At 39.1% G+C, this 19097-nt stretch overlaps 1 protein-coding gene across 1 annotated transcript in view; it reads right to left on the reverse strand.

The window, feature by feature from the left end:
- The window catches only part of LOC127622190 (kinesin-like protein KIF26A), a 119783-nt gene that overhangs the window by 30819 nt on the left and 69867 nt on the right, over positions 1-19097 (reverse strand). The window contains exon 5 of the mRNA XM_052096188.1: positions 1587-1776. Coding sequence (XP_051952148.1) covers positions 1587-1776 — 190 coding nt within the window. The remainder of the gene's footprint in view (positions 1-1586; positions 1777-19097) is intronic.

The following is a 19097-nucleotide window of genomic DNA, read 5'->3' on the forward strand; positions in this document are numbered from 1 at the left end:
TCCAAAGCGACAGACAGTGCATTAAATACATACACTCACTGAGCACTTTATTAGGAACACTATGGTCCTAATAATGTGTTTGACGTGGTCTTCTGCTGTTTTCGACCATCCGCCTCAAGGTTAGATGTCTTGTGCCTTCTGAGATGCTATTCTGCTCACTACAATTGTACAGAGTGGTTAACCGAGTTACCGTAGCCTTTATGTCAGCTCGAACCAGTCTGGCCATTCTCTATTGACCTCTCTCATCAACAAGGCATTTCCTTCCGCAGAACTGCTGCTCACTGGATGTTTTGTTTGTTTTAGACACCATTCTGAGTAAACACTAGAGACTGTTTTGCTTGAAAATCCCAGGAGATCATTAGATACAGAAATACTCAAATCAGCCCATCTGGCTCCAACAATCATGTCATAGTCCAAATCACTGTGATCACATTTTTCCCCCATTCTGATGGTTGATGTGAATATTAACTGCAGCTCCTGACCCATATACGCATGATTTTATGCATTGCACTGCTGCCACACAATTGGTTGAGTTGATAATCGAATGATTAAGTAGGTGGACAGGAGTTCCTAATAAAGTGATCAGTGAGTGTACATTTTAGCAGCTGGTGTGTTCCCTTTTAATCAAACCCATGACCTTCCTCATAGTTGTTCTAATGCTCTACCAGTTGTGCTACAGAAACAACCAAAAGTAATGCTCAAAAACTCTAGTGTTCAAATTAGAAAATAAAATAAATAAAAACAAATCATCAAGAGATTGGTACTGGCTAATAAGTCTGTGTATTTAGCGCCCATCTCCTACATAGACACAGCTTCTTAAAACATTGTGCTATCATAAGAAACTGTGGCATGTCCACACCCAGACTGTCCAGCACTAATAAATAGCCCTATTCTGAGAGAGAAAAATGCCTTTCATCCATATGCCCCCTGATGTCATCTTCTGACCCTTCTGTTTCCATACATTGTGTTTCCCACTCCCACGGCCTGTCCGTCACTTACAGAGAGGAATGCAGTTTGGAATTCTGAAGGAGCTTCTTTGAATACCAACAGCCTGGGAATCAGAACAACTGGGCCAACCCATGCTGTCAAACATAGCCTGCTTTGATCGTAACTAGCCAAGACTAGCCAAATCAATAAACCCACAGAGCATTCTTGAAGCTTTTTTTACATGATGTCTTTTCAGTAATAAAGAAAAAAGTAATCCCTGCAATATACAGAATTAAATATATGTCGTCATGTTGAGATGTTTTCAAAATGTCCTGAACTATTATTCTTTTTTCAGTCAGATCTCAATAATTTTTTACTAAATGTTGACTATGTCTTAAAAAGGATAATTAACCCCCCAAAAATTATTATATACCCACACTCTTGTTTGGAGAGTGTTAGGAGAGGTTAGTAAATTAATATTAATTTTTGTGTGAACTATCCCAGAATATTTATATGGGTAAGGGTAAATATCCCTTGAAGACTATGGTTACAGAAGTAACAAACTTCTGAAAATATATTAAATCTGCCAACATTTATAGACCAAAAATATAAATAAAATATCAAAGCAGAAGCATTCAGCAGTAGCATAAAGACTTTACCTTTCCCATCCCGGGGCTATCCTTGACCTTTGACCCTGCTCTGAGGAGGCACGGGGGTACAGGTGGGGGTGAGAGCTGCAGGGCAGCACTGAAGCCATCTGTGTAGAAGAACAGCTCTTCTGGGTCAGGTGGGGAGGGTGGCAGAGGCTGAGGCTTCTTTCGTCTGGAAAGATTCAGCTTCTGGGCAGCCCTGTGAAAGAGCAGCAAACAGAAAATGATCAGGTCAAGGCATCATGACCAAGAGGTTCCTTCTTAATAACCTGCATTGCAATACTGCTCCATTTATTTCCTCCATATTTGACATCAACACATTTAGAATGGTATACTATGCTCAAATAAAACAGCTTAGGCTATCCTAAGCTGGTTTGCTGTTCAGTAGGTTTAAGCTGGTCTGGATGGGAGACCAGCAAACCACCAAAGCATGTCTTGAGTTGTTTTATTCAGCAGGGGAGTAACAGTATCTGTGTCCATGAGAATCCAGCATCTAATAATAAAATGAATAATACATAAAACTACATGCATTGATTTATGATGCCTGTAAATTTAGGCTCTATCCACATAAACATCCCTAAACACACACAGAGTATGCAGACAAGAATTATTTTCTTCATTCCTACAACTGGGCAATCCTCCAAATAGATGTTCCAAGCGAGTGTGAGCTAGCAGATGATGACAACTCTGTGGTCAATATCAAAGGATCGTTCTCCTCTAATACCTATTTTAATCTTGTTTTCTGAGTGAACAAATCAACGGCCTGCAAGGTTCCAGTCCTTCACCTATTCATTTATTACCAGCCAATGCTGAAATTTCTCCAGCCATTACAATAATGCACAGTGCATTATTGCTGGATACAAACTGGTAATTACAAGGGTATTATGCTATAAATGTGCTTTATGTGGACAGTTCATAATTCACTTAAAAACAAACTAAAAACGTTTGCGAGGGTTAGGTTTAGGGGTAGGGTTAGGGGATATAATCTATAGTTTGTACAGTATAAAAATCATTATGTCTATTGAGAGTCCTCATAAGGATAGCCACACCATGCTTCCTCAAATCCTCTCTCTCTCTCTCTTTTTCTCTCTCTGTCTGTCTTTCTCTCCCTCACACCCTCCAACTCCTTCAACACAGCCTCTTCAGGGGTGAAAAAAATAACAGAGGACACTGTGTAATTACAGTCTCCATGAAGGACACAAGGGAGGCCCCCTTAAGAAATGTGTATGTGCTATAAACGATGTGAGTGGATGTGTGTGCAAATACAGACTCACAAACAACAGAAGCAAAAGAGCAATGAACATCATCTTCACCATGTGTATGTTTTAGTGGAAGGAATTATACCTTTAGGTTCGCATGCCGGATTCTATTCTCACAGTCTGGAGTATTACATTTGTATCATAAATATGAATGAGGGAAAGAGATTGAGAGGGAAGCATGACTTGAAATGGGGAATAAGAGGCAGGTAAAAAATAACTTGAGTAAAAGGAGGATGGTTTTATTCTGTTAAACCCACCTATGGATACAAAGCCTCTTTTTGCCTCCTCCTTTACACACCTCACACACACACACAAGCACGCATTCACACAGTGCCTCTAACATAAAGAGAAGAAGACCCACACCCACACATTGGGCAGAGAACTGCATTCAACCTGTCTGACAGCACGACAAATGCTTTACAAGCTCTTTAGAAAGCACAACGCAGTCACACAAAAGATTGAGATATTAGTCAGTAGCCAAGAGAGGTGAGTGACCAGAGTGGGTGAAAAGCAGCATGGAAGAGTGAGCTCAGACATGCTAGGCTGGCCTTATGCAGATGCACCCACCTGTTAATTCTCCCTTCCCTGCCCTGCAGTGAGCAGCCTCCCTCTGAATTTGCTAACATGGAAGAACTGTTGTTAGGTTTACTGCAGGTGAGGTTTTAGGGTTGTAACTTGTGCATGACAGACAAGTAACGAAACTGAGAGCAAACCTGAGAAACAGTGGCGAGTTTTGACCATGGTTTCTAATTCACAATCATCTGAGACCATTATGCATTTCCATGTTGGTCTAGCCTGGTTTATGCTGGTTTGGTGCTGGTCTAGTTTGGAGACCAGCATAACTATGCTGTTCACCAGCTGGAGAAGTTATTTGACCAGCACCCAAGACACAACATTAAAGGAATAGTTCACCCAAAAATGAAAATCTACTCATTTACTCACTTTCATGCCATCTGAGTTGTGTATGACTTCCTTTCTTCTGCTGAACACAAACGAAGATTTTTAGAACAATATCTCAGCTCTGTAGGTTCTTTAAATGCAAGTGAATGGTGGCCAGAATTTTGAAGCTCCAAAAATCCCATAAAGGCAGGATAAATGTATGCAAGTATACAACTACCATACGTAGTATAGTTCCTCTGAAGCGATGCAATCTCACTTTCAGAATGTGAAAGTAAAAGTAAAAGTGGAGATTTATAGTTGGAAAAAAAATATTTAAATATTGGTCTGTTTCTCACCCACCACACTTATCATATCACCTCTGAAGACAGATTTAACCGCTGAAGTTATATGGATTACTTTCATGCTGCTTAATGTGATTTTTGGAGCTTAAAAATTGTGGTCGCCATTCATTTGCTTTGAATTATATTATTCTAAAAGCTTTGTTTGTTTTCTGCAGAAGAAAGAAAGTCATACACATCTAGAATGGCATGAGGGTGAGTAAATGATAAGACAATTTACATTTTTGGGTGAACTATCCCTTTCAGTGATTATCATTAATGTTGTACAAGTCCTGCCGAAATGACCAGCATTACTGGTCATAAGCTTAAGGGATAGTTCATACAAAAATGAAAATTCTGACATTTACTTAACCTCACATTGTTCCAAACCCATATGATTTACTTTCCTTCTTCCGTGGAACATAAAAAATGTTAGTCTTACTCACCTATGAATTTCATTGCATCCTGTTTCCATGAAATGAATGTGAATGGTGACTGAGGCTACTGTTCTGCCTAACACATCTTTCCCCCAAGAAAGTCATACAGGCTTGGAACAACATGAGGGTGAGTAAAGGATGACAGAATTTTCATTTTAGGGTAAACAATTTCTTTAAATGCTGAACAATATAGTAACAAATTAACAACCATGAGGAGTTTGCAAGAAAGAGTGTGAACAACCAGAGATTCTGAAGAGAAGAGAAATGCTTAGAAAAATGGAAAATGAATGTAATGATTAATACAAAAATCCATTATACTTACAGTTCTCTCCAATCCATTATCTTAGTTCAGAGGTCATAACAGCAGAGACGTGAGAAAAGCAGATTTTTAACTTGTTCATTTCAGACTCCGGTAAGAGCCCTCCATGGCTCCCAGCACGTGTAAGAGTGGGGCGGGTGTGGAGGGTGTGACCTGGCTGGAAGCGTGGGGGGCTAGAGGTGTCTGCTGGAGGATGGCGTGATGAGATTACTATCACTGTCATCAGGGGTCCATTTCATGCAAATTCCAAATGAGCAAATGAGAAGAGGATGTAAATACAGGTGCAAGGAGATGAGAGGCAGCAGGACGAGAAGCAGAAGCACTCATAACGACCCCATGACAAAGTTTTCTGCTGTAGGAGCATGTACGAAGCTCTCTTACACCAAAGCATTTTCAGGTATGCTCTCTTTTAACAGAGTATTCTGAGTTTCAGTCCAGGAGTTGGTTATAAAAATTCCCAGAGAACCACATTTCCATTCACCTGTCAGAAACTGATGAGTTCTAACCTCAGTGATAATGACTTCTCTTCAGTTCTTTCTCTTTTCCACTGACACTTCTATTCTGATCAGCTTTTTATCGTCACTTGCTCACTTCCACTTTCTCAATCTTTCTTTCTTTCCCTTTTTTCCACTTCTCTCCAAGAAAGCCCTTGCTTTACCTCTGCATTGAGGATGGGCGGGGGCACGTCTTCCCTCTCCACTGTGCTGTACTTCTTTCCTCTGTTCTGTGGTATTCCTCTCTGCCACTAGCTGTGGAATGACAGAACTCCCAGAGAAGGCAGTGGAAAAGGAAAATCCCCTGGGAGAAGGAAATAGAGTCGATTCCTGCATTTGCTGTTGCTGGGAAACCCTGGCAGAAGTCCAACGGTCCCCCTCTATGTCTCCGCTCCACGTCTCTCTCAATCTGTGAACCGCTCTCACCTTTTCCCTCTTGCTTTGTTGCACTCACTCTCTCTCACACTCTCTCTCTCTCTCTCTCTCTCTCTCTCTCTCCTCAGCCCAGCCCCCTTTCCATTCCCCTCCCAGACACTGTGTCAGTACACAGCTGCTGTGCAAAGTGCCACTGATAGGCAGCATGCTCCACACACTTGCCGTGCGTTCACCCACACACACACACACACACACACTCTCTCTCTCTGGCTTTCTTTCTCTCTCTTTCAATCACACGAACACACTTCACTGACGTGCAAAGCATGCACTTTCACACACACTCACATCACATGGCATGAATAGTTCATGAGTGCAGAGGAGCCCCCTTTTCTCATTCTGCTGGACTTCAAAGAGACTGGTTTATTGTGTGTGAGAGTGAGTGTGTGTGCTAAAACAGAAGCAAGGAAACACAAAACTATGTTTATAATGAGTGTCTTCCTTTCTTTCCATGCACTTTTAAATGTGTCAATCCATTTACTATCATAGACGTACAACAATAAGAAACTAAAGAGTTTATACAAACCTATAGATTTCACAGGATATAGAGAGAATAGACTGAAAAATTAAGGAGGTGGGGGTGTGTGATTAGTGGAATACAAATAAGGGCCGCATGGATGGATGGATGGATGGATAGATGGAAGGAGGGATTATTAGCGAGGGATGGATGGCAGCGCTGAAGTATAAATCAATAGACAAAGATAAAACAAACAAAGAGTGCATGAATGCTGAATGAACAGGTAAGCTGTGAGATGTTAATGATGACATTAGCCCTCAAGCAAAGCTACAGACCTCCACTGCATTCACTAATAGCCAAAAAAACAATGTAGTTAACTATTAACCATTCAGACACTGCATTTAGCTGCTCTGGGAAAAGCAGAGTGCCAATTTACATATAATATTTATGTGTGTGTGTTTGGAATGATGAATTGGTATATTAGATGAAACAATGAAAGTGAGATGTTCTGAATTCTGGCAAAAAGTATGACATATAGCCCTGCAGTACTGTTGGCAGACTTAGTCTGATAGCTTTGTCTAAGTAGATTCCCCTTCACTGTAACACCATTCCCTCAGTAATCCACAATACGCTCAATGGTCAACCTGACAACAAAATAAACTCAGATTACAGGTGGGTAAGAGTTTGTTTCAGTGTCTCCCTAAAAGCAAAAACCAGCTTGGACCAGAGTGGAACTTCATACAGGTCTAAGCTGGTCTGTTTAGCCGGGACTCCACTGTGTCTTGTAGATTTCTTATCCTATCTTTTACGAAAGAAAAAAGGTGTGCAAAAACTGGCATTTGAATAATTGGCATCTTGGAGTTCTGTCCATCTTTGCCAGATAGCAAGAGTCTTCCAACCTGATGGTCATTAGCAGAGACAGCCTTAAGGTTACTTAAGGAAAATGTGTCACCTGCCACTATAATCCCTTTTGTCTTGAAGCTCCTTAAATGATTAGAAGTCTAACATCCTTATTTTTTCACACTTTAATCCTCCACATTGTTATGTATTGTTTGGTCACCTTGAATCAGATAGCCATTAGAAAAATGCTGTGAAATACGTAGCAGCTGATAAACTACCTATCCTGTCTAGCTCTGACCACTGAAAGCTCAGAGGTGCTCTCACTTGTGCTGACCATTCAGATGTGTCTGCAGCTGCAAGGGATGAATAAGAGTCTCACTCTGGCCCAAAACATTGTTGACCATCAACAGAATTTAATCTGACAGCTATGTCTTAAAATTGCAGGATCTGATAAAAGGCTATTTCTCCAAAAGAGATTCTTGGAAGTAGAGTGGAGATTGGTTTAGTCCTGACTAGTAAATAAAGTGATAAAGTTCCATATTGTACTGTTAACTGTATATCTCTGACAACTGCAAAGCTTTGTATGGGGATATTCACGTTGACATGAGGAATCTTTGAAACAGCAGAATTATGTAGGTTGCATGATACAAGTGATATATTTTACTGAAACTACAGGACAAATGGAAAGATGCAACATAATGCATCTAAAAATAGCCCCATCTAAATGGGGAATCGCGATTTTTGTTATTAGTTATATTTCACATATGTATAATAAATTCCCACATTGAATCAATATGAGGTCCACACATATTGAGAAAAGTGACTTTGAAAACTACATAAGAGGCCAAGAACAACTTGAACAGAGGGCAAGTTGTCCCTACAGTGATTGGCTGGTTGCTGCTAGACTGAATGCATCTAGATGAGGGCCTCGTTTTCCAATAACTATTGATCTTAGCGGTTTTCCAAAACTGCACTTAACCTTAACGTGCAAGGATGCGCTTTCTTAAGGTGCTACTTAAGAGAGTCTTTGTCCGTGCAACAGTGCAGAAATGTGATCGTATAGTGCTGCTAGTCATTGTAACATTATTATATTTCTGCGCAACTTTACAATGATTGTAATTTCATTGTAAAAAACATTTTTCTTAAATATTCAACCTAATTAACTACATATTTACATAATTTTGTGCAGAACAATCTATATCTTTAACACAATCTGCTTCCATAATCAGGCGTGCATGTGTAAAATTTTCATTTTCTCTCAATATGAAAGCTTCCAGAATTAGTGAAGACAGTGAAGGCCCTGTGTATGATCCTGCTAATTGAAAGCATTCATTGAATATTACGAGGTTCACAGTGTTATCAGTGCAAAATAAGGAGACGTTTATAAGATAGCTGAGGTCTAATCTTTACTCCTAAAATTGAAAACGGTGATAGCAATGCTGCATGTGTGGTGCTACACAACTTGTAGTGCTGGCGAGAGCACCTTTGGGTTTCGGAAGAGGAGACAAGGATTCGCCAATATATACTGACAATTTTCATGCAGTCATTTACTTTTTTCTTCTCTCTCTGATTTTAATCTATACCGTTGTCTACATCAATCATACCTGCACTTTGCTGTTACCAACAAGTCCACACAACTACCTTTATTTGTTAACTAATTCATCTATTCATCCATTTATATGTATTTTGGTGTAATTTCACGTTTGTCCTGCAGGTGTCTGCATAAGTCTATGTTTTTACGATGCTCTTAGCGCTGTACGAGTACTCCAGAGCACTTGTAATTCTACAAGCATTTCCAAATACTACTTAAGTTACGATGCTTTTGGGAAAGGGGCAGCAAAACTAAGACGAATCATAAGATGGGTTCTATAGGTAACTCCTTTTTCACTGTAAATCTTGACAGCAGTCTCCTTGGAGTTCATGATTTCAAGTTCAGTTACACTTTCTTTAGTGCCATCTAGATATCTGCACATGCGTCAAGCACTAGAAAATGTAATCGAGCTTGAAATCATGATCGTGTCTAGAGGCAGTAATGGCAAGATATATAGTGAACAAGGAATTATATTTTGGTCTGTTCTCACCCAAAACCAACTGGATCGCTTCAGAAGACATTAATTAAACCACTGGAGTCCTATGCACTGCTTTTAATCTGACTTTATCTCATTTTTGGAGCTTCAAAGGCCTGATCACCATTCACTTGCATTGTATGGACCTACAGAGCTGAAATATTCTTATAAAGTTTTTGTTTGTGTTCAGCATAAGAAAGTAAGTTATACACATCTGAGATGACATGAAAGTGAGTAATTGATGAGAGAATTTTCATTTTTGGGTGAACTATCCCTAACAATTATACATATGAATTAGCACTTTCAGGGTTTGGACTTCAGACTCACCCCTTTAACCACTATGCTACCATCGCCCCATTTGTGTAAGTAGATTCACAATTATTCAAGCTTGAATTTAGCTCTACACTTATGAAATGCATTTCTTAGTACTTCATCTACTGTATTTCTTTTCAAGTTTACCTAATCACTGGATATCTTACATGCAAAATTCAGAAACATAAAACATGTTTATGACACTGCTGCTCAACTTTTCTTCACTGATTGCTTCATACTGTACAGTGCTTGGTATTCTCTCACAATAGAAATGTGACTCTGAACAGGGTAATCCACTATGCCATTTCTTTCCTTTTAATCTCAACGTACATTTTGAGGGTTGTGGTCTTAAATAATGAAAACACAGACTTCCTCCTCTGTCATGGCATGTAGGACCTCTTTCATTTTAACTCTATTCCCTGGTTAGAAACAGCATGAAGCCACTGATTCATATATGAGACACCATTGAGAGGATACAATGCCAATGGCTAGAAAAAGATCATCTTAAAGGGCATTGGAGCTCAATAATTGATGCAAAATCAAAATAGTTTATCTAAAACACCATGACATCACTCAACACCTTCTTTTGCTTGCCGACACCTGTGTTACCTGCTGAGCAGCCACTCTCTCAACTCTTTGTCCTAATGTTGTATGGCAGCTGCTTTGAGCTGCTGTCATTATTGAGTTCTGCTTCATGCATTATGTGTTGGGGCCCTTTTGACCTGAGTTACTCGGGAGCCTTTGTCATGTAGTGCAAGGGGGCATTGCCACAAATACTGGAGCAGCTCTTTTAACAGCATGCCTGCATGTCTGCATGTCTGATGTTTTTAGCGACTATTAGCACATGCTGTTTAGATTCAGCCTGGTAGAACAAACACTGATTTAATTGCTGACAGAGGGTGATTGTAAAGAAAGGATACAAAGAGAAGCCAGGAGCTAATTTTGATCAAACATTCATGTTCAATATAGTTGCAACCAACAGGTCGAGCAGTAGTTGATGGTATTGGGAACTGCTGGGGCTCAGCTGCTTCAAGGACTAGGCACCTCCTCTGCTGATCGAACCCTGGATCTCCTGTTTTGCCCACAGTCATAATGTGGAGGAGAAGGGTGTGGGGTTTAGACAGTGGGATAGAGGCACAACCCCTGTTCATTTTCAAAGGAATACTGCCCGACTGGAAAACATCAAATACACCAGCTCTGAGACCCAAGTATTAGCTCTGTCAATATCAGCCTGCCATGTGTTCCTTTATTATTTTTTCTCCCTTTTTTCCACCCTTTCAAATGAGAATGAAGCTCAGTTTACTGTACCTATGATTTATTTTTTTCATGTTTCTAACCTCTTGAAAAGAAGTTAAAATGCAAAAAAGTTTTGTGATTAAAAACAAAAATCTGGTAATCTCTAGTGATCTTATTAACATTCATCTATGAGGATACCTAAGAGGATACCTCAAAAGGGCGAGAGCAAAAAGAAAATTATTTCAGAGGCCACACTGAACTTGTGTATGTGTTTTGAGTATTTCTCATTTTAAGCAACAGAAATGGAAGTAGCCTACTTCTTAACTTAAAGTAACATTTGTATTTTGTGCTTCTAAAATTACTGACCTTCATACACAGATTGTGCTACTAGAAGGCCTTCTGTCCACATTAAATAATTCAGATGGTTAAAATTGCAATGGAAAACATTCAAATTTGATAAATAAGATTAATCTAAGGCACAGATTGCATGCATTTGGGGAAAGGGGATGGTGACAGTATTGTTATCTCATAAGCAGGTGTGGTGCTACATTTTCATGAAATAGCTCAACATTTGGTCAGATTTTGCTAGTCAGAACAGTGGTCACACACAGAGGAGTTTCCAGCATTGAAGGACATCGGGGCTTAGCCCAGACCATTTTATTTTCACACTAGCAACCACTTCCCTGTAGTCCAAAGCTGGTGAGAGGGTATTCTTTGAGTTTTGCTCTCGCTGGGGCTGTTTCTACAGTTCCTAAATCTTCCACTCTTGTACTATCCTCGACTAACTCATCCTCTCTCCTCCCTGAATCATCTGTGATGCAAAATAACAGATACAGCACATAACTTATTGCAAATAAGCTTCAAACAACTAATTCATCAAGTGCTATATATGTCAAATTGTAGACCAATACCATTGAAGAAGAGCAGATCAGTGGGATTGCCCTAATATCTATCATGATTCTTGAATTTTCATGTACATTAACATAAAGTCATCACAAAAGAGTTATATTATAGTGAGTAAAGTGCAGTAAAGAATTTTTTTTTAATATAAATAATTTATATTTTTTGACATAAATAGTCAAAATGATACATAAGATCCTAAGTTAAAGCAATACATGAATGACTTTAGTCTAAGTTCATTGACACACCATGGCATCGAACTGTATATAATTATCCATGTTCATCTGTCAAAATCCTTTCATTAGGATCATTGGGACAAACAATGTTTCACTTTTAACTTTCTCTAAAGTAAAGTGACTGATTAATTGTTACCAGTTTCCATGCCTGATTCTGGCACATCTTTGCTACCCTCAAAGTGTATATTTACTACAAACTAATATCATAAAACAAGTCAAACATACATTTTATGCTAATGCTTATTGGTTATCCTTAGAGAAAACAACACCTGATAAACAAGAAAATTATGCTCCGGATGGGACTCGAACCGCGGTGTCCAGCGTGAGAGACGGATGCGCTAACCACGCTTTAGACTTTAAGGACAAAAACAAATGTGAATTCTTACCCACTAACTTCTTTCGGAAATTTTAGAAGCCTCATTTTTGCTGTCTTTCCTGCTAACTGCTGTTAACTCGCCACTAAGTAACGTAAGTTGATGTCAGCTCCTCCCCTACCTGCTGCATATTCAACAGAGAGGAAGAAACGGAGTCGCCCATAGGCTACCGACAGCAAAGAAACTTATTCTATAGGCTAGATTATGGCTATGTCTATTTTTACAGGCTGTATGCAGTATGTGCAAAGCCAAAACACAATGAAATAAGGCAACTTATGATTTCGTGGGTTTACATAGGCTATTGTCCGGTTTCATATTTGTCAGTCAACTTTTCAAAATACATTCGGGGCTACACTCAAAACATTCGGGGCTGAAGCCCCGGCAAAATCGGCTGCCGCCGCCTCTGGTCACACATACATGTATTAGATGTACACTAACAGTTTGCATAGTGGATATTTTAGAGTTTCTTTTGTAGAGTTTATTATGCCTAATCCTAGGTCAAAGGTATAGTTTAGTGTAAAATCATCATGAACAATAATTATATTTTTATTTATATAGCGCCTTTCAAGAACCCAAGGAAACAGAGCTCAACATACAAATTAGTTTCAAGCAAATAAGAAAGCAATCTATCAGGCATACCAAACATGAAAATGGAGACATGTAGAATATAATACAGAGATAAAAGCTGTACGAGGATCAATCAGATTGAAAAACCTTTAAGTTTAATTCTTAAAGGTCTGGAGCGATGTAGATTCGCAAAGGTTTTGGGGCAAGTGTTTCCAAAGCCTTGTTGCAGTAATACTGAAAGACCTACCACCGACAGTAGATAGTTTGAACATAGGCATGACAAGCAAGTTTCAAGCAACAGATCCCTCATATATGAGGGTGCTAATCCATGTAAGACCTTAAAGACTACAAGAATTTTGAACTGTATGTGAGCCTTTGCAGTTTGTAAAAGATAGGAGTGATGTGAATTGATTTCTTGTTGTGAGTGAGAGCATGAGATTGAGAGTTTTGCACAATTTGTAAGCGGTGAAGTGCTTTTGTGGGTAACCCTGAAAATAAAGAGTTACAATAATCTAAACTAGAGGTTATGAAAGCATCTTTAAGGTTAAGTAAAGAATGTAGGTGGGCAATAATGTGGAGGTGAAAGAAAGGATTTAACAAGTTGGCTGATATGTGCTTCAAAATACAGTGTAGGGTCAAATAACACTCTTAGGTTTTGTATAATGGGTGAAGGCCTAACCAGGACTCCATCAATATCAATGGAAATGTCATGATGTGAAGAGATCAGGGATTTTGGGCCAGCTATCAAAATTTAGTTTTTGTCAGTGTAAAGTATTAAAATGATGTGCTGCCATCCAGACTTTACGATCTTGGAGGCAAGCAGTAATGGAAGTGAGTGCAAGAATGGATTTGAACTGGGAGGTGATATTGATCTTTGTGTCATCAGCATAACTATAAAAACTAAGCCCATGGCGACGAATGATCTGGCCTAACAGAATCATGTAGATTAAAACAAGAAGTGGACCAAGAACCGATCCTTGAGGTACACCACGTGTAACAGTGACAAAGCGAGATTTGTATTTAATAATACTGATAAATTGTTCACATAGATATGAAGTTAGCCACTGAAAAGCTATACCAGTAATACCAATAGCAAATAGGTGAGTAAGGAGTGCGGAATGACAAACAGTATCAAAAGCTGCGCTCAGGTCTAATAGGACTGGGAAGCTGAGGGCACCAGAGTCTGATGTGAGGAGAAGGTAATTTACTACTCATAAAAGGGCCGTCTCTGTAAATTGTAAGGGGTGGAAACCCGATTGAAAAGGTTTATGCAAGTTGTAATTTTCCAAGTGAGACTAACTAAGTGCCAATCACCTTTTCTAATACCTATGCTAGAAAAGGAAGGTTGGAAATAGGCCTAAAGTTACTAAAGACTGTATTATCAAGACCTTGCTTCTTGAGTACTGGAGTGATAGCAGCACTGGTACGTAGCCAGTAGCAAGAGACCTGTTATTCATATGGGTGTTAGGTGAAATGAGAGTAAACAAGGAGTTTGTAAGCCCTTATCCATCATTACTCAGAGTTTGGGGGTGTACCATGGGGAGGAATGAAATGAGGGAACAGCTCTAGTCTTAAGCAGGGAAAGTGCATCTAGTACATTAAAGATACAATTTAAAAAAAAAACAATTTGCAAATTAAGTCAAGTGGACAAATTTTTTAGCAAAATGTTGAGTTTACATATAAAAACAAGCTAACTGAAAGTTTACAACTATTTTGTCGAATGAATATAAACAAGTTGAGAAAACTTAATATTTCGATTACTTCATTCGAGCAATTAACTTTCCGTAATTGCGTAAGCACAATATGCAATCGCTGTAAAATGCACAGGGTTTACCACTTCAACCACATTGTCAAAGGGAGTGGATATTGCCTTGTCAAGGTAAGTGTTCTTTTCTAACTAGCTTTAATATAGAAAATAAGCTAAATAAATTACAGTTTAAAATACCGTTTTTATGCTCCTAAAAGAATACATTCATACTAAACCCTGTGTTGAAAGAAGTGAGCCGGCTAATTAGCGAGCTTCGTATTTCAGTCACCCAGCTAGGATTTGAAAGGTATGTATCAAAATGTATGGTTAGAAATATGGTTACAATTTTGATTTTCTCAACCAACTTCTTGAGGAATCACCCTGGGTTGCTTTTTAAACAGAATTTAAGGAGTTCCCATCTATGCCTGGATATGCCCATCATTGGCTCCTTTTCTTTATTATTCGGTCAAAGTCATCCATTTCAAAAAACTTTTTTTTTTTTTAATACAATTTAATTTTTGTAATGAAATCGATTAATATGTTGGCACAATTATATTTTTGTCTACAAATCTCATTTGAAACATTTAAGAATACTCCTTCAGATCAAAACGTTTTTAAGATCATGAGAAACATTTCAGTGAAGTGACTCCAAACTTTTGAACAGCAAATGCCCTTTTAAGGATTGTGAGTTGACAACCAATGTCCAACTTTTAGTAGTCACATATCTTGTAAACATAAGTCTTGACAATTTAAAGACTTTAGTTCTTCTGTTAAATTTCAAATGTAGGATTTAGAAAGCGATGAAGTAGCATGGTCTGAAGACATAGGAGATCCTGTGCCTGATCCACAGTCAGATGTTACAGAGAGCATGCACTGTTCCTGTAATTCCTTATGGACATGAAAAAAACTCTTATTCAGAGCCTGTGTAGCATGTAGAACAAGACCGCAAACTTGCGTCATCGATCCTTTATATGCAGACAATTTTGCATGTTTCAAAATGTGCAACTCGGGAGATATTAAGTTGGATCAGAGATATTGTTTCATTCTAAAAGGTATACAGCAAAACAATCGATCACGGATATTTTAAGTAAATATGAAAGCCACATTAATGAGTCTTTGAGACTGAACTGATATCAGCTGAAGTGCCCAATACAAATCATGCTTTTACAGCGAATGCTAAGAAGGGCACAGTCACAACAGAATATAGAAGGAATGCATATTTTAAAGAGTATTTGCAAATAATTGATCCTGTGGAGTATCGGATTGATAGGTACCAAAATACCTTTGTGTATGTCTCAGTGTTGAGAGTTCTTGCAGTTTTACTCAACAGAGCAGATGTCTTGGAAGGAGCTGATTTTGTTGAGGAGGAGTTACCAGGACAGTATAAATGTACACGTAGTGGGCAGTTTTACAAAGAAAACCAACTTTTAGGTGTTCAAAGTGACTGCATTTCAGTGGGTCTCTACATTGACCATTTTAAAGTTTGCAATCCCCTGGGCATTTCAAAAAAGATACAGAAGATCACGGCTGTTTATTGGGCGCTGCTAAATTTGCCTGCCGATCTACACTTCCTGCAATACAACTTACACTACTTGGATAAAGCAGTGATATAAAACAGTTTGGCTATGACAAATTGTTTTTACTGTTAAAAGACATAAAAGAACTGGAGCAGCAAGGTGTGTTTGTTGAAGCTCTGAAAACACATCTTAAAGGAACAGTGCATGGTGTATGTGCTGAAAATCTGGGGGCTCACAATCTTGCTGGATTTCAAGAATGTTTTCAAGCTGAGAACCAGTGTAGATTTTGCAAAGTCAGAAAATACGATATACAGTGCATCCGGAAAGTACTCAAAGTGCTTCACTTATTCCACATTTTGTTATGTTACAGCCTTATTCCAAAATGTATTAAATTCATTATCTTCCTCAAATTTCTACAAACAATACCCCATAATGACAACATGAAAGAAGTTTGTTGAAAAAAAAATTTAAAAAATCACATGTACATAAGTATTCACAGCCTTTGCTCAATACTTTGTTGAAGCACATTTGGCACCAATTACAGCCTCAAGTCTTTTTGAGTATGATGCTACAAGCTTCACCTGTTTTTGGGCAGTTTCTCCCATTCTTCTTTGCAGGACCTCTCAAGCTCCCTCAGGTTGGATGGGGAGCGTCGGTGCACAGCCATTTTCAGATCTTTCCAGAGATGTTCAATCAGGTTCGAGTCTGGGCTCTGGCTGGGCCACTCAAGGACATTCACAGAGTTGTCCTGTAGCCAATCCTTTGTTTTCTTGGCTGAGTGCTTAGGGTCGTTGTTGGAAGATGAACCTTCGCTGCAGTCTAAGGTCCAGAGCGCATAGGAGCAGGTTTTCATCAAGGATGTCTCTGTACATTGCTGCATTCATCTTTCCCTCGATCCTGACTAGTCTCCCAGTTCCTGCCGCTGAAAAACATCCCAACAGCATGATGCTGCCACCACCATGCTTCATTGTAGGGATGGTACTGGCCAGGTTTCCCCCAGACATGACGCTTGCCATTCAGGCCAAAGAGTTCAATCTTTGTTTCATCAGACCAGAGAATTTTGTTTCTGATTGTCTGAGAGTCCTTCAGGTGCCTTTTGGCAAACTCTAGGCAGGCTGTCATGTGCCTTTTACTGAGGAGCTTCCGTCTGGCCACTTTACCATACAGGCCTGATTGGTGGAGTGCTGCAGAGATGGTTGTTCTTCTGGAAGGTTCTCCTCTCTCCACAGAGAAATGCTGGAGCTCTGTCAGAGTGACCATCAGGTTCTTGGTCACCACCCTGACTAAGGTTCTTCTCCCCCGATCGCTCAGTTTGGCTGGGTGGCCAGCTCTAGAAAGAGTCCTGGTGGTTCCAAACTTCCATTTACAGATGATGCACTGTGCTCATTGGGACCTTCAATGCTGAAGAAATTTTCTGTACCGTTCCCCTGATCTGTGCCTCGATACAATCCATCTCGGAGGTCTACAGACAATTCCTTGGACTTCATTGCTTGGTTTGTGCTCTCACATGCACTGTTAACTGTGGGACCTTATATAGACAGGTGTGTGCCTTTCCAAATCATGTCCAATCAACTGAATTTACCACAGGCGGACTCCAATCAAGTTGTAGAAACATCAAGGATGATCAGTGGAAACAGGATGCACTTGGTCTTTTCAGACTCAAGATGCTAGTTGTTTTCAGATTCGAACCACTAAACAGCACAACTCCATTACAGATACTGAGAGACCACCTTGAGCTTCAAAACAGACTTGGTGTAAAAAAAGAATGTGTCCTCAGTAAGCACCTTTCTTTCTTTCACCCAATAACTGGGTTCCCACCAGATGTTCTACATGACATGTTGGAGGGGATTGTTCCATTTGAGTTATCAATTTGCTTGATCCAACTCATCACAAAGAGACAGTTTACTCATCATACCCTGAACAATTGCATTAAATCCTTTCTTTATAAGGATCTTTATAAGACAGATTAAACAGACCAAAAGTAATTTCCCAGTCAAGCTTTTCAAGAAAATCATAGGTGGGAATGGGCACGAGAATTGGGTATTGATATGCTTATTACCATTGATGATTGGTAAACTTGTACCCAATTCTGAGCCTCCTTGGGAAATTTTTAAAGACTGGAGAGAGATATGGTGGAGTTGGTCATGTCAGACCAGTTCTCAGAAGCAACCCTGTGCTTTTTAGAGCAGAAAAGTTTAGAACACAGACAACTTCTAAAAGAAACATTCCCAAACCTGAAATTGCAACCAAAACATCACTATGTGGAGTACTACCCACACTTGATTCGCTGCTTTGGGACATTAGTCGAGCTCAGGGGTGTAAAGTAATGAATTACAAATACTCATTAAATATTTTTCCCAAGAATTGTACTTTTAAAGTCTGAGTACTTTTAAGTAGTTTAAAAATGTTATACTTTTACTTGAGTATATTTTAAGTGCAGTAACTGTACTTTTACTGCGCTACTTCCCTGTCCTGATTTTATTTGTATCTATCAACCTGATTGGCTAGGGAGAGTCTCATGACTCCTGTCAAATCAAATCACATGTAAAAAGCTTGAACTGTTTTGGATGTGGAGAATGCCTCAAGCATAGTTTACAGCTGAACATCATGGCCGCACCTGGAAAGGATTTTTGCAGTGAAAAAGGGCAATTTCATGATCGTGTCATGTGAATTTAACTTGCTCAAGCCATATATCATCATTAATCCTGCCTCTAATTTGAATAAACATATCGAGGTAAATTTTATATTTCTGCTTACTTGATTATGTATGTCTGTAATGTAGACTGTAATTTAACTATCTATCACTGAGATTATTGGGCTGATGTGAGAGGTTAATGCAATGTTATCAATAGGGCAGGGCAATAAAATTATCTAGATGTTTATCGGATAAAAGAGAGATGTCCTCGATCAAACTTTTGAGTAGTTTTCTATATTTAGCCTATGATCTACATCTAGAACAGGGATGTTCATTACATCAATCGGTATAGCAAGAGCACCACTGGTTGGTTGATCTCTAGTTGAAATATAAAATATAGATTTTTTATTTCCTGACGACTGTCGCTGCGCACTGTTTGATTGACAGGCGGCTATTGTTTGAGTGCTAATGCGGG

Source organism: Xyrauchen texanus, chromosome 28, assembly GCF_025860055.1.
Source record: "Xyrauchen texanus isolate HMW12.3.18 chromosome 28, RBS_HiC_50CHRs, whole genome shotgun sequence".
Classification (NCBI taxonomy): Eukaryota; Metazoa; Chordata; class Actinopteri; order Cypriniformes; family Catostomidae; genus Xyrauchen; species Xyrauchen texanus.